Raw genomic sequence first — 14,975 nt, 5'->3', positions numbered from 1 at the left:
GAAAAATAGGAACAGGAGTAAGACATTTCTCTGGTAGAAGTCTTAATGTTATCAAGGGGTTCAATAGGGAGAATGTGGAGAAAATATTTCCAATTATGGGGGGGATGATAACCCAGGGCCAAAAATATACGATAGTTGCAAATAAACCCAATCGGAAATTTAGGTAAAAATGTGGAACTCGCGAGCACAAGGAATAGTTGAGATGAATAGCACAGATGGATTTTTCTTTTATATAAATTTATAGTACCCAATTCATTTGTTGCAATTAAGCATGGCAAATCACTTAGTCTGCACATCTTTGGGTTGTGGGGGCGAAACCCACACAAACACGGGGAGAATGTGCAAACTCCACACGGACAGTGACCCAGAGCCGGGATCAAACCTGGGACCTCGGCGCCATGAGGCTGCAGGGCTAACCCACTGCGCCACCATGCTGCCCTAGCACAGATGGATTTAAGGGAAAAATAGATGAACACATGAAGGAGAAAGGAATAGAAGGATATGCTGATCGATTAAATGAAGTAGTGTGGGAGGAGGCTCGTGTGGAAAGCAAGGAGGAGGAAGGTCCTAGTTAGCCATCAGTATTGGAATACTTGACATTCCCCTTGGGTGACAGCACAGAGGGGCATCTAGTGTTGGGCTCACTTTGTGCCATTGCCAAGGTGAATTTTACCCTCATAAGACCAATTGCAGTACACCCTTCTTTTGGTGTTGGGCAGCTATGTGCAGAGCATGGATTGACCCCAGGAATTTCCTAATTCCTGTGGCTCAGCACCAGGCAGAGTAGCATTTTTACTCCCTGTTTTCTCTTCGCCACTTTATTGTCTGCTCTCCGTCCACCCCTCTCAGGTGCATTTGGGCCAAGGTGCCATTTCCTCGAGTGAGAGGATAGAGAGACCGCCCATTCCATCTGTGTAGATAGATGAGACTGTCGGTGACAACCAGCTCCACATGGGATTGGCCTTCTCTTGTGTGGCATTTTGCATGGTTGCCATGGTTCTGGCTCCAGCATCCAGGGCTGTATTGCCATCTCCTGCTCAACTTTTGAATCAGCTTGTTTGAACAGTGAATGATCACATTCTCTCCATGTTTGCGTGGGTCTCACCCCCACAACCCAAAGATGTGCAGGGTAGGTGGATTGGCCATGCTAAATTGCCCCTTAATAGGAAAAAAAGAATTGGGTACTCTAAATTTATAGATTTAAAAAAATGGAACAGTGAATGATTGCCAATGTGGAACACTGTGAACACATCACCAAGACCCCCTCCCTTGTGTACATGTTATTGAATCTGCCCTCCCCAGCATACACTAATAAATCTGTCTCTTCTCGGTAAACATCGATATTAAATATGCCGTGCCAGTATACACTGATATTCTGCCGGGTAAAATATCATTTTGTGCTACTTCCTACTGATAGAGTCAGAGGATATGCTCCTCTACGACAATCTGGCCTATTAACAAAGTGTGACGGGGGAGTGTGATCATGGCAGGCTGTGACTGGGAGAATACAATAAGAATACATAAAACAATTGACATTCCCAGGAAAATGTAAAATTTGTGACCCATATGAATATTTCCTTTTTTCTCCCTAATGTTGCTGACTTATCCGGGGTACAGTTCCCAGATACTGCTGGGTCTCTGGTGTGTTTGGATAATCTTCATACCCTGCTACGCTGACGGTTCTTTTCTGATGTGTTTTTTGTAACTGCAATTAGTGATTGACAACACAATCAACAATGCAGAATGTGAAAGACAGAACAGTGAGGGACAGTCTGCTGTGGGACCCTGCAATGCAGGACACCACACTGAGATACACAGTACTGTAGGGCACTGTACTCAGGGACACTTCTGTATTTATCAGACTCTTTGAGAAATATATTTCTCTTTGTCCTTGCTGGGTACAAACCCACAGTACTCTTGTAATGAGGCCATTCTTATGAGTGGGACTAAACAATGTTGTTCTTTCCCTGGTGGAGATGGCATCATAGACAAGCCTAGTCCTCCCCTCACTTCTTAGAATCCATAGAGTACCTACGATGCAGAAGGAGACCGTTCGGCCCATCGAGCCTCTGCACCAACCCTCTGAAAGTGCTCCCTACCTAAGCACTCTCCCTACTTCATAGAATCATCATAGAGTTTACAGTGCAGGAGGAGGCCACTCGGCCTATCGAGTCTGCACCGGCTCTTGGAAAGAGAACCCCATTTAAGCCCAAACCTCCACCCTATCCCCGCAACCCAGTAATCCCACCCAACCTAAAGGCAATTTAGCATGGCCAATCCACCTAACCTGCACATCTTTGGACTGTGGGAGGAAACTCACACAGACACGGGGAGAACGCTCAGACTCCGCACAGTGACCCAAGCTGGGAATCAAACCTGGGACCCTGTAGTTGTGAAGCAACTGTGCTAGCCACTGTGCCTCCCGCTTACTGTCCTGGCAAGGGACACTTGAGAGTGGATAGGAGAAACTTGCATTTCAATAGCACCTGTCACAGCCTCAGGACGTCCCAAAGCGTTTCCAGCCAGATCTGCCATGCAGGAGCCACGTTTGCGCACAGCGAGATCCCATAAAGAGCAATTTAATGGCCACCTAATCTGTTTTTTTGTGATATTGATTGAGGGATGATATATTGGCCAGGACACCGGGGAAGAACTCCTCCTTCTTGTCTTCAAAGTACCTTTCGAGCTATGGGATCTTTTGACCTCTACCTGGGGGGAGGGCAGACAAGCAGACACTGGAACTTGGGGGTCTCACTTGAAAAGACAGGAGCCCCTTCCCTGACCTTGAGCTCCCAGGGCCGGCTGTAAAGTTCCTTGGCTCCTGCAGATCACTAAGGATACAGTCTGATGGGCTCCTTTATGCCGGTGGGGGAGGGGAGGGGACGGAAACATGTTGCCAATTACGCTCAAGAGTCAGGGAGTTTAGCTTTTGTAATATGGGGTCGGGGACCTCAGTTGATGTCGAATTGGAGGAATGTAAATTGAGGGGGTTTGTGGGTGTGGGTGTGTGTGTGTGTGTGGGGGGGGGGGGGGGGGGGTATCTGTTCACTGGCATGGGAAGGCAGGCTGGGGCCAGGAAAGGGGCACTCTCTGGATTGAGCTCTGAGCAGTGTGCTTTCACACAGGGAGGGTGGGTTCAGTTTAGCCTTCCTGTGCAGCTCCCACTCCCCCGCATCAATACAAACAGCTGGCGGTGAACCAGACACAAAGTGAGTTTAAAAAAACACGTTAAAAATTTTTGAATGGAGCTGTAGAAATCTAGTGAATTGGAGATCCATCCAGTACTGAGTATTGGGAAAGTTACGAGGAGGGAAGTGGGAGTGAGGTGGGGGGAGGCTGGACTGGGTATCAAATTACAATCCCCTTTTCCCTGTCACTTCTCTTGCTTGGAAAAGTGGGAGTGTGCAGGCAAATACTTGGAGATCACGCACGTTCTTAGTAAATCCGATGGTTTGCATTTGTCCCCTTGGGCTTTGTGTTGTGACAGTGTTGAGGAGGGAGGGGGGTTTGGGCAGAGAATATGTGTGTGTGTGGGGGGGGGGGGGGGGGGGGTGCCACATCCTAGTTTGCAGCAGCGGAGTTTGCAATGAGTTGAAACTTTACTGACACTGCAAACTGGGAGACGGATACATTTTAGTTTGGTGAACAAGGGCCAGGAGCCAACCCCCCTGTTTTCAGAGTGACGAGCAGCGAAATAAGAAAGGAGGAGGGGGCTGGATTTCTTTAACTTTGTAACTGGAAGTCTGGACAAACCAAGATGTCTACCGGCTGCCAGTCTTTTGTTAAGGCGGCTGCAGCCTCCTTGCTTTTACTCGGGACTTTCCTGGAGCAGAGCGGCACCAACCACACGTTTCCCCAGGACCGCTGCAAGAAAGTGTCGGACTGCGAGCCCCTGAGGTACAACACATGTATGGGCTCGGCTCTACCTTACACCCACACCTCGCTCGCCCTGGCCGAGGACTCCAGCACCCAGGAGGAGGCTCACAACAATCTGGTCCTGTGGTCAGGTATTGCATTCAAACCCCTTGCATTGCAAGAAACGCGCTCCCCTGGACGTTCACACGAACAGCAATCTTTTCGGCCCTAAAATTGCTTCCTCTCCCTCCCTCCCCACCTTCCTTTACTTTACATCATTTTAGTGGGATGCAAAACTTATGGAAAGCCGATGCACTTCCAGCAAGATGGTCTCATGAGGGGAGAGTGAGCTGGGTGGATTGGAGCTATACCTCTTAGGCAGTGTATGATGGCTTGGGTTGTGCATCAGTACGAAAGCCACAATAGGATTGGAGACGCTATCAGACAGTGAAGTCCTGAGGACTCTCTTCCCCCCCCCCCCCCCGCCACAGTGTCCAGCTGCCCAGAATTCTGGATTTCCCTCCCTTCTCCCTCTGCTTCTTTAAAATTCCTTAATATCTGCCTCTTTTATCAAGTTTATGGCCACCTTTTTAAATATCTCCTTATGTGGCTTGGTGTCAAATCTATAATTCATTCCACTCTAATGAGGTGCCCTGGATATTACGGTGCTAAAGGTACTGTACAAATGAAAGCTCAAGGACGTTGTTTCACGCTGACTTTAGTTCAAGCCTGGGGCAGTATAACTCCAATCTTAAATTCATATTGTCTTGCCATGTCTTGGCAAGCCCAAAGCACGGGTGAAGGACATTGTACAGGCACATCAGGGCGGTATGGTCCCGTGGCTGGGTGCTGTTTGTTTTATTGTTAATGAAATAGGCAGCATGGTGGCACAGTGGTTATCACTGCTGCCTCACGACGCCGTGGTCCCAGGTTCAATCCTGGCTCTGGGTCACTGCCCGTGTGGAGTTTGCACATTCTCCCCACGTTTGCGTGGGCTTTGCCCCCACAACTCAAAAGATGTGCAGGCTAGGTGGATTGGCCACACTAAATTGCCCCTTAATTGGAAAAAATGAATTGGGTACTCTAAATTTAAAAAAAAGTTAATGATAGTCGATTCTAAATCTCTGCTCCCCGTTCATTCACAATTACAGTTTGCATTTGCAAAGCACCCTTTAATATAGTACAATAGCAAAGGAAAGTAATCAGACAAAAACCAATACTGAGCCAAAGAAGGTGATATTAGGACAAATGGTTAACATGTTGGTCTAAAAGGTGGGTGTTAAAGGAGGAAAGAGGGGCAGAGAAATTTAGAGAGGGTATTCTAGAACTTAGGGCCTATACGACTGAAGGTTCAGCTGCCAAAGGTGTGGTAAAATAGTGGAGTACACACAGGATGTCAGAGTTGGAGTAATGCAGAGTTCTCAGAGGGACTTAACACTGAAGGAGGCTACGAGATTTTAAAAAGCATGAGACCATGGAGGGATTTGAACATGAGAAGAGAATTTTAAAATAGAGGCATTGGGAAACTTGGAGTCCATGTCAATGATGGCTGATTTGGACATGGTGTGACTTAGGACGTGGCCAGCAAAACTTTGGACAAGCTCAAGAGGGTGGAATCCAGTTAGGAAAGCATTGCAATAGAGTCTGGAACTGACAGAGCCCTCCCTGAGGGTTTTGGCAGCAAATTGCCAAGGTGAGGAAGAGAGATATGATAGTCATGAAAGAGTTGGTCTTTATGATGGAGAGGATTTGGAAAACTAGCTCAGGGTAAAATACAATACTGTTATGGGCCAGGGTTTAGAGAACCCCAAAGTGTATCATGAAGTTCACCTGGCCAGAAATGGAAAAGTATTTTTTAAAAGCAAAACAATGTTTATTCTATTTTTAAAAAAAAAAATGTTTTTATTAAGAATTTTTAAACAATATTTTCAACCATATAAACAACCCCCCCCCCCCGTAACAAAGAAAAGAAATAAAGCTTGTGTGGCAAGACATGAACATGGCCAGTCAATACGATACATAACTTTGTACACAGGATTCTTCCCGTACATGTCAGTTTCCGGATCATTCATGTATTTTCTTGCTCAAATGCCCCTCAGAGAAACCCCCCCTTCCGCCTCCCCCCCCCCCCCATTTTAACCGACTGTACCCTACCCGCCAGCGAGAGTGGCAGCATGTCCCACCTTTTAAAGTCCTCCTCCATCTGTTCCACCAGCCGTGTCAAATTAAGCTTGTGCAGTGCCCCTCAGCTCCTAGCTACCTGAATCCCCAAGTATCGAAAGCTCCCTTCTGCCCTCCTCAACGGTAGGTCGTCTATCCCTCTTCCCTGGTCCCCCGGGTGGATCACAAAGAGCTCGCTCTTTCCCATATTGAGCTTATAGCCCGAAAAGTCTCCAAAGTCCCGTAGGATCTGCATTACCTCAACCATCCCCTCCACTGGATCCGCCACGTACAGCGACACTCGATGTTCCTCTCCCCCTCGAACCACCCCCTTCCATTTCCCCGACTCCCTTAACGCCATGGCCAAAGGTTCAGTTGCTAATGCAAACAGCAGGGGGGACAGGGGGCACCCCTGCCTCGTCCCTCGATACAACCGGAAATACTCCGACCTTCGCCGGTTCATGACCACACTCGCCACCGGGGCTTTATACAGGAGCTTAACCCAACTGATAAACCCTCCCCCGAACCCAAACCTCCTCAACACTTCCCAGAGATACTCCCACTCTACCCGATCAAAGGCCTCCTCCGCGTCCATGGCTGTCACTATCTCCGCTTCTCCCTCCACCGATGGCATCATTATCACATTTAGGAGCCGTTGCACATTAGTATTTAACTGTCTACCCTTTACGAATCCCGTCTGGTCCTCGTGAATCACCCCCGGGACACAGTCCTCAATCCTCGTGGCCAACATTTTTGCCAGCAACTTAGCATCCACGTTAAGGAGCGAGATCGGTCTATATGACCCACATTGCAGTGGGTCCTTATCCCCCTTCAAGATCAAAGAGATTGTTGCCTCCGACATTGACATCTTTGTGATCCACCCGGGGGACCAGGGAAGAGGGATAGACGACCTACCGTTGAGGAGGGCGGAAGGGAGCTTTCGATACTTGGGGATTCAGGTAGCTCGGAGCTGGGGGGCACTGCACAAGCTTAATTTGACGCGGCTGGTGGAACAGATGGAGGAGGACTTTAAAAGGTGGGACATGCTGCCACTCTCACTGGCGGGTAGGGTACAGTCGGTTAAAATGGTGGTCCTCCCTTGCTTCATTGAAGGTCCTTACCAACAACGGGGCTAACAGGTCTACGTACTTCCTATAAAACTCCACCGGGAACCCATCCGGCCCCGGAGCCTTCCCTGCCTGCGTGCTCCCGTCCTTTAACCAGCTCCTCCACCCCAATTGGCGCCCCCAAATCAACCACCTCCTGCTACTCCACCCTTGGGAACCTCAATTGGTCCAGAAATCGCCGCATCCCCTCTTTTCCCCCTGGGGGTTGGGACCTATACAGCTCCTCGTAAAAGGCCTTAAAAGCCTCATTCACTTTCCCCGCACTCCGCACAGTAGTTCCCCTGCCATCTTTGACTCCGCCTATGTCCCTCGCTGCCGTCCTCTTACGGAGCTGATGTGCCAGCATCTGACTTGCCTTCTCCATAAACCCCCTAAGCACCTTGGCCGCAGCCGGCCTCTTCCCCGTCCTAGATCTGGAGCGATCTAATGCTGGGTCCAGCACCGTGTTAAAATCCCCACCCGTTATCAGGCTCCCTACTTTCAGGTCTGGGATACGCCCCAACATCCGTTTCATGAATCCAGCATCGTCCCAGTTTGGGGCATATACATTCACCAGTACCACCTCCGTCCCCTGCAACCTACCACTCACCATCACGTATCGGCCTCCCTTGTCCGCTACTATGTTCTTGGCCTCGAACGACACCCGCTTTCCCACCAGTATTGCCACCCCTCTATTCTTTGCATCCAGTCCCGAATGGAACACCTGTCCTACCCAACACTTCCTTAACCTGACCTGATCTGCCACCTTCAGATGTGTTTCCTGAAGCATGGCCATGTCTGCCTTCAGGCCCTTTAGATGCGCGAACACTCGGGCCCTCTTAACCGGCCCATTTAGGCCTCTCACATTCCACGTGATCAGCCGGATTGGGGGGTTAGCCCCCCGCCGACTAGCCATTTCCTATCTTAGGCCAGTCCTGTGCCCGCGCCTCCCGCACCCTCCAGTCCCCCAGGCGGGGAACCCCCGTCCCGACCACCTCTTCCATTTTCAGTTCCCCCCCGGACAGTGCAGCAGCCACCCTAAAAAAAAACGTTCCCCCCCCCACCCCCGCTAGATCCCCGTCTAGCTCTTTTGCTCCCCCCATATTGCTTCCGTGAGTCAGCTGACTTCTGCTGACCCCGGCTTACCCCGTTTCCCCATTGATCTCCCCGTGTGGGAGTCTCTCATCCTCCTTACCTTCCTCCACCCCCCCCCCCCCTTTTTGTGCGTGAGAAAAAGCCCGCGCTTTCCTGAACCAGACCCGCCCCCTGTGTCGCAGCTCCTTTTGCGGCCATTATCCCAGTTCCCTCATCCCCGAGTCTCACCTCCCTCCAGCACCGACACCCACATTCTCCATCATTATAATCCCGTCTACAGAAAAGAAAAAGGACTTTTAGGAATTTTAACCAGAGCTCTGCTCACATCCCCATCCATCGCCTCACCCATGAAGTGTTCTTTGCCTCTACTTGCAGCCCCCATTTACAACCAACATCTCCCCCCCACAATGTTTATTCTATGAACTCAAGTTAACCTTATTAAAACATACAGTGAACATCTTAGCAACCATTTATTCAAATACAACCCCCAAAGAATACAACACTAAGTAATCCTTTAAGCTTTCCTTTTAACATCCAAACGACGTAAAACACCTTTTACCAGAAGCACATTAGGTTAAAGTCACTACTGTTATTAGTTTTAAATCACCAGAATCGATTTACAGTCTTTAGATTACAGAGAGAGATTCATACACCTTCTGGCTGTGACTGCAGCTATCCAGCTCGAAAACGAAACTAAAACACACCCTGCAGCCTTCTCAAAAACGAAAGTAACAAGCTGCCCGACAGCCCAGCTCCACCCACTCTCTGACATCACTGCAGTAATAAACACCCATTTCTTAAAGGTTCTCTCACTACAGATATTTATATACACACCCATTTATAAACACCCATTTCTTAAAGGTACTCTCACATGACACCTCCCCCCAAGAAAAAAAATAAATCATCGACTTCAAGATGGTTTCATTTTTCACCTTTTCACTATACTTTAAGAAATGCACACAGTAAATATACTTTTTTGTTTCAAAAAACAACACACGCAAACAGGTATAATAATATCGTCCATTTTTTTTTTTTTTTTCTTCCTCCAACTGAAAACCTTCTTGATTGACAGTCTCTTTGAACAAGAAGGTCTCTGCACGATCCGTCCATTTCTCTACGCCTCGGCATTTCTCTTTAAAGTCAGATACTTTAGTTCAATCTGATCACAGAGTCCCTTGTAATTCTCCAACACGGGAGCATTGGTTATCACAGCTTTCAGGCAGTCAAATGCCTGTTGAAAGTCCGCTGTCCACTAACATTTTCGACGTGTCTTCAGCAAGTCCATCAGTAGAGCAATCACGCTACAAAACGTTTGCACAAATGTTCGATCAAATCCACTCATGCCAAGAAATCGCATTATTTCCCTTCGTCTTGAGGGTATCGGAAACTCCTCAAGGAAAGTGACTTGGGCTTTTCCAAATTCACTTTTGGCTAGGTTTATCACCAAACCCGCCTCCTGAAGTCGATCGAATAACTCCATCAGATGTTTCAAATATACTGTCCATGTCTGGCTGTAAATTACCAGATCGTCGATGTATACCCCACAATTGGATAATCCTGAAACAACTTTGTTAGTTAACCGTTGAAATGTGGCTGGTGCGTTTTTCATGCCAAATGGCATAACTTTGAATTGGTACATACCACCTGGAGTTACAAAAGCTGAAATCTCCTTCGCCCTTTCGAATAAAGGTACCTGCCAGCAACCTTTAAGTAAATCCAGTTTAGAAATAAAAGCTGATTGTCCCACTTTCTCAATGCAATCCTCCAAACATGGGCTAGGATAAGAGTCCGTTGTTGTAAGTGCATTAACCTTTCTATAGTCCACACACAACCGTTGGGTACCGTCTGGTTTAGGTACCATTACTATGGGTGAGCTCCATTGGCTGCAACCTACTTCAATTATGCCATTTTTAAGCATACTCTCAATCTCTTTGTTAACATGTGTCAATTTTAAAGGGTTAAGTCTGTATGGATGTTGTTTGTTTGGAACAGCATTTCCCACATCTACATCATGTATAGCCATTTTAGTACTTCCCAATTTATCTCTACAAACTTGCCCACGTGATTAAAACCTCCTCCTTTTTCTCTCCTTCCCTTTCAAAGTATCTTTTAAGCATATTCACATGACACACTCAGTGAGTTTTCCTTCTATCCGGCGTTTTTACCACATAATTCACGTCACTTCATTTCCTTTCAATCTGAAAAGGTCATCAAAACCTAGCTTTTAGAGGTTCACCTACCACTGGTAACAATACTAAAACTTTATCTCCAATGGCAAAACTACGAACTTTGGATTTCTTGTCCGCTACCCGTTTCATCACATTTTGTGCACCTTTTAAATGCTGCCTAGCGAATTCACCTGCTCTATTTAATCGTTCCCTAAAATTTGACATGTAATCCAATAATGTAATTTCCGATTTCTCACTCACGAATTTTTCCTTAATCAATTTAAGTGGTTCTCTTACGTCATGACCAAAAATTAGTTCATAAAGACTAAATTTGGTTGACTCATTAGGAGCATCCCTAATTGCAAACAATATAAATGAAATTCCTTTATCCCAATCCTCTGGATAATCATGACAATAAGCCCTCAACATTGTCTTTAATGTCTGATGCCACCTTTCTAATGCTCCCTGCGATTCTGGATGGTATGCAGTTGATTTAAATTGTTTTATTCCCAAGCTATCCATTACTTCTTTGAATAACCTCGAGGTAAAATTTGATCCTTGATCCGATTGTATTTCTGTGGGTAGTCCAAATATTGTAAAGAATTTAAGTAATTCCTCCACAACCTTTTTAGCTGTAATATTACGTACTAGAATGGCCTCTGGAAACCTAGTAAACACATTCATTATAGTCTAAAGATATTGATTCCCACTTTTTGTTTTAGGAAGCGGTCCTACGCAATCAATTAGGACCCTTGTAAAAGTTTCCTCAAATGCTGGAATGGGTATTAAGGGCACTGGTTTTATCACTGCTTGAGGTTTCCCTATCACTTGACATGTGTGCCATGACTGACAAGATTTAACTACATCTTTATGTAGTCCAGACCAATAAAAATGTTTTTGTATTTTAGCTTGAGTTTTCCTTATTCCCAAATGACCTCCCATTGGTACCTCATGTGCAACTCGCAACACCTCCTTTCTATACCTTACTGGCAATACTACTTGATGAACTTCTGCCCACTTTTCATCTGCCTTCATATGTAAAGGTCTCCATTTTCTCACCAAGACATCACTTTTACGGTAATAACACTCTGGTATACACTCAGATTCCTCTTCAGTGTATGCTTTCTGATACATCTGTTTTATTTCTACATCTTTCTGTTGTAACTCCGCCAATTTTCCTGAACTAAAAATATCCGCCTCATCCTCCACCTGTTCTTGTCCTTTTTCATCCATCTGATCAAAAATCGTTTCTGATAATTGCACTTCAACTTCATCTTCACTCTTTGATTTCTCCTCTTGTCTTAACCTGTGACTTTGCGACCTTGTTACCACACAATTTGGAAAAATCCCAGGATATTCGTCCTTCAACACTTCAGTTGTCTGATTTTACACAGGCTTATCAACCACAGTAGGCATCACTCCCACCTGCGATCCAGCTATATCATTACCTAGATAAACTGTATTCCTGGGCAAGATAATTTCTCTATTACTCCTACTTCCACTTCACCACTCTTCACTGGACTTTCCAATCTTACCTTATATAATGGAACACTACTCCTTTCACCCTGAATTCCACATATTACCACCTTTTCTGGCAACATTCTTCCCAAACGACATAACTCCTCATCTCTTACCATTAAAGATTGACTAGCTCCCGTATCTCTTAGAATTGTGATTTCTTTACCTGTTCCTCCTGATACACATGAGTAAACGTTACCCACACAAGTAAATTCTTTAAAGAGATCTGGCACCTTCTCATCAATCACCTCTTGATCAGGCTGTACAATCTTTTGCACCTCCTTCGCTTCACTTGGGCTTTCCTTTACCACTTTAACAAACCCCACTGTCTTATCCTGTTTTACCACATCAGCCTTCCCAGTGCTTTTCATCAACCACCAACACTGTGACTTTACATGGCCTAGTTTATTACAGTGGAAACATTTGAAACTTTTCATGTCTCTTCCACCCTCCTGAATTTCTTTTTTAGTCTGAGGTACACTCTCCTATTATCTCCCATCAGATCACCTTTACTTCTACCACTTGAGTATTTTTCATGTCCCCAGTTTCTATCCCTCACAGGCTGAAACTGATGTCAGAAACCAAGCTTTGATTTATGAACTAATTCATAATCATCTGCCATTTCTGCTGCTAATCTCGCAGTTTTAACCCTCTGCTCTTCCACATGAGTTCTCACTACATCAGGAATTGAATTTTTAAACTCCTCCAAAAGTATAATTTCTCTGAGAGCTTCATACGTTTGTTAGACGTTTTAGTTGCTGTGAAATGAAGAGTCTAAAGTTCTTGTTTCCTTTTCACCAAGAACCATTTATTTCACTTGCACAGCCTCTGCACAAAACTCTTAACAACACCACCTGACAGAGGCCACCTGAAGCCCTTTTACATATCAGTGTCAATTAATGGATACTTAACATAAATGAGACAACTAATTGCAATGTCTCTTAACCCATTACTTAATAGTCTCCCCTTCCTTGGAGAAAAAAATAATTAGGTGCAAACAAAATTTTAAGAAACTCAAAAACACACACATGATGTCCCATCCCTTTTTTTTTTGTTTGGACGAGAAAGAAAAAAAAACAGTCACAGAAACAAGCGCCCTTCATTAACAATATCCAAAAGTTTCTGTGAACTCGCCCCTCTTTTCGCAAAACAGTCTGACAGTTGATAGCTCCTGTCGACCCATTTAATTTTTGTTATTTCCCCTCTGTCCAAAAGGAAAATTATAAAACCTCCTGCGCTTGAAACCCCATCACATGAATTTGCGTAGGACGCATCACTATAAACTATGAGTTTCAAGTGCTTAAGGTCACCTAAAACCGGGAACTTCAAAACACACTCCTGCATTTTTAGTTTGGCCAATGCTTTATTTGCTCTTATTATGTCTTCCACTTTGGGATCATTCATTTTTGTACTCAACTCTAAGACATCAAAACTCACGTCCGGCCTAGTCTATCTACCTAACCAGTTCAGTTGCCCAATTAAACTTTGCAGTTGCTCTTTTTCTATCTTTGAAACTATTGTGTCTTTTTGTGAAACTCGGCCACGACTAATTGCTATTGGGGTGATGCTTTCCAAATAAGATTGCTGACGTAAAGTTGCCCCTAACTTAGTCTGTCCAATTTCCAGTCCAATATACTTAAATGCACCGGAAGCCTGACTTCCAACCCTGAATTCTTTCCTCAAACCAGAGATTACAATAGCTTCAAAATCATTAGTCCCTCCCCACAAAAAATCATCGACATGCATCATAAAAATGCCAGAAAGATTTCCTTAATAGTGCCAGTAAAACATTGCAGGATCTGCTTTCAACTGGCAACAGCTTAACTTTAACAAAACTGACCTTACCGAAAAATACCAGACTCTAGATGCATCATTTAATCCATATACACATTTGTTCAACTTCCAGAGTACCCCTTCTGTGTTAGCTGCTTCTTTAGGAGGACGGAGAAAAACGTCTCTCTGGAGCTGATGCCCCTGCAAAAAGGCAACTTTTATATCTATAGATTTGCATTCCCATGCCTTTGTGGCTAATAGAGCCAAGAAGATCCTGCTGTAGGTGAATCTACCCTTAAATCCTGATCTTCTAAGATTTCTTCAAATCCCCTTGCCACAAGCCTGGCCTTTGCCTTATAAGCTCCATCTGGAAGAACCTTTTCCGTGCAAATCCATCCATAGCTCTTTGTCCCCTATCCGGTACTTCCGTGTATACCCCAAATTCACTCCAACTATGCAATTCTTGCTGTTTAGCTTCTTTGATAACTTTTTCATCTAATTTATTTGAAGCCACCAAAATTTCACGTGCATGTGGGCTTCTACTCCTATTAGTATTCGTAGTCCTACTCATGTTCCGAGATCTTGATAAACTACGTCCCCTCTCCCGCCTGGTATCTCGTTATGTACTGCTACTGCTTGATCTTTCCCTTCTGCTATGGGATGTCCTTTCAATAGTTCGCGACCTTTTCCTGTGGGCCTGTTCACTATCCGATGTACTATCTGAACTGGCACTGCGTTTCTGTGCCCTCCATTTTTGAACTTCGTTTCCCCAATCCATTGTCTTGACTCCTTCCCCTGAATGCTGTACATTCAACCAATGTTTATACTTTCCAGTGGCCTTTCCTGCTCTACTAATAACAGTTGCATCCTTCCATTGACTAGACAGTTGCATCCTTCCATTGACTTTTGGCAGTTGCCCTTTCAGAAAAATGGCCTGTTTTAATTCACCAGAAGCGTTGTGTTCCTCCACAGAAACCCTGTCTATATCAGTTAATTGGTCCTCATAGTTCTGTAACACATGCGTACCAGATGACTCTGGTTCCTCGTCATGTCTGTCTGCTCTGTCTAAATTTGAAAATTTGTAATCTGTACCCATTATCCTTGATGAATGGACCCTAACAGTTTGATTACCATGTTGCAAAATAATTGTTTTGCCATCTATGCCTATGATCGTCCCTGGGCCTTTCCATTCTTTAGAATTGTCTCTCTTATAGTATACCATGCCTCCTTGCTGAAAAACAGCATCTGATGGGCGTACGTTATGTCTTAAAGCTCTGCGAATTCTTTCAGAGACTTCTGC

General features: G+C 45.3%; 1 protein-coding gene across 2 annotated transcripts in view; it reads left to right on the top strand.

The window, feature by feature from the left end:
* Positions 1-3,100: 3,100 nt before the first annotated feature.
* The window catches only part of smo (smoothened, frizzled class receptor), a 69,381-nt gene continuing 57,506 nt past the window's right edge, over positions 3,101-14,975 (top strand). The window contains exon 1 of one of the 2 annotated variants that reach the window (XM_072471166.1): positions 3,101-3,209. Coding sequence is in view for 1 of the 2 variants with exons in the window: in XM_072471165.1 (XP_072327266.1) it covers positions 3,758-4,007 (250 nt within the window). In the remaining variant the exon portion in view is untranslated. Of the gene's footprint in view, positions 3,210-3,552; positions 4,008-14,975 lie in introns of those variants that run through there. The other variant, XM_072471165.1, reaches the window with a different exon arrangement.

This window comes from Scyliorhinus torazame, chromosome 13 (assembly GCF_047496885.1).
Source record: "Scyliorhinus torazame isolate Kashiwa2021f chromosome 13, sScyTor2.1, whole genome shotgun sequence".
Taxonomy (NCBI): Eukaryota; Metazoa; Chordata; class Chondrichthyes; order Carcharhiniformes; family Scyliorhinidae; genus Scyliorhinus; species Scyliorhinus torazame.
Note: the sequence above shows the minus strand (reverse complement) of the source record. Positions and strands in the feature narration are given on the sequence as shown.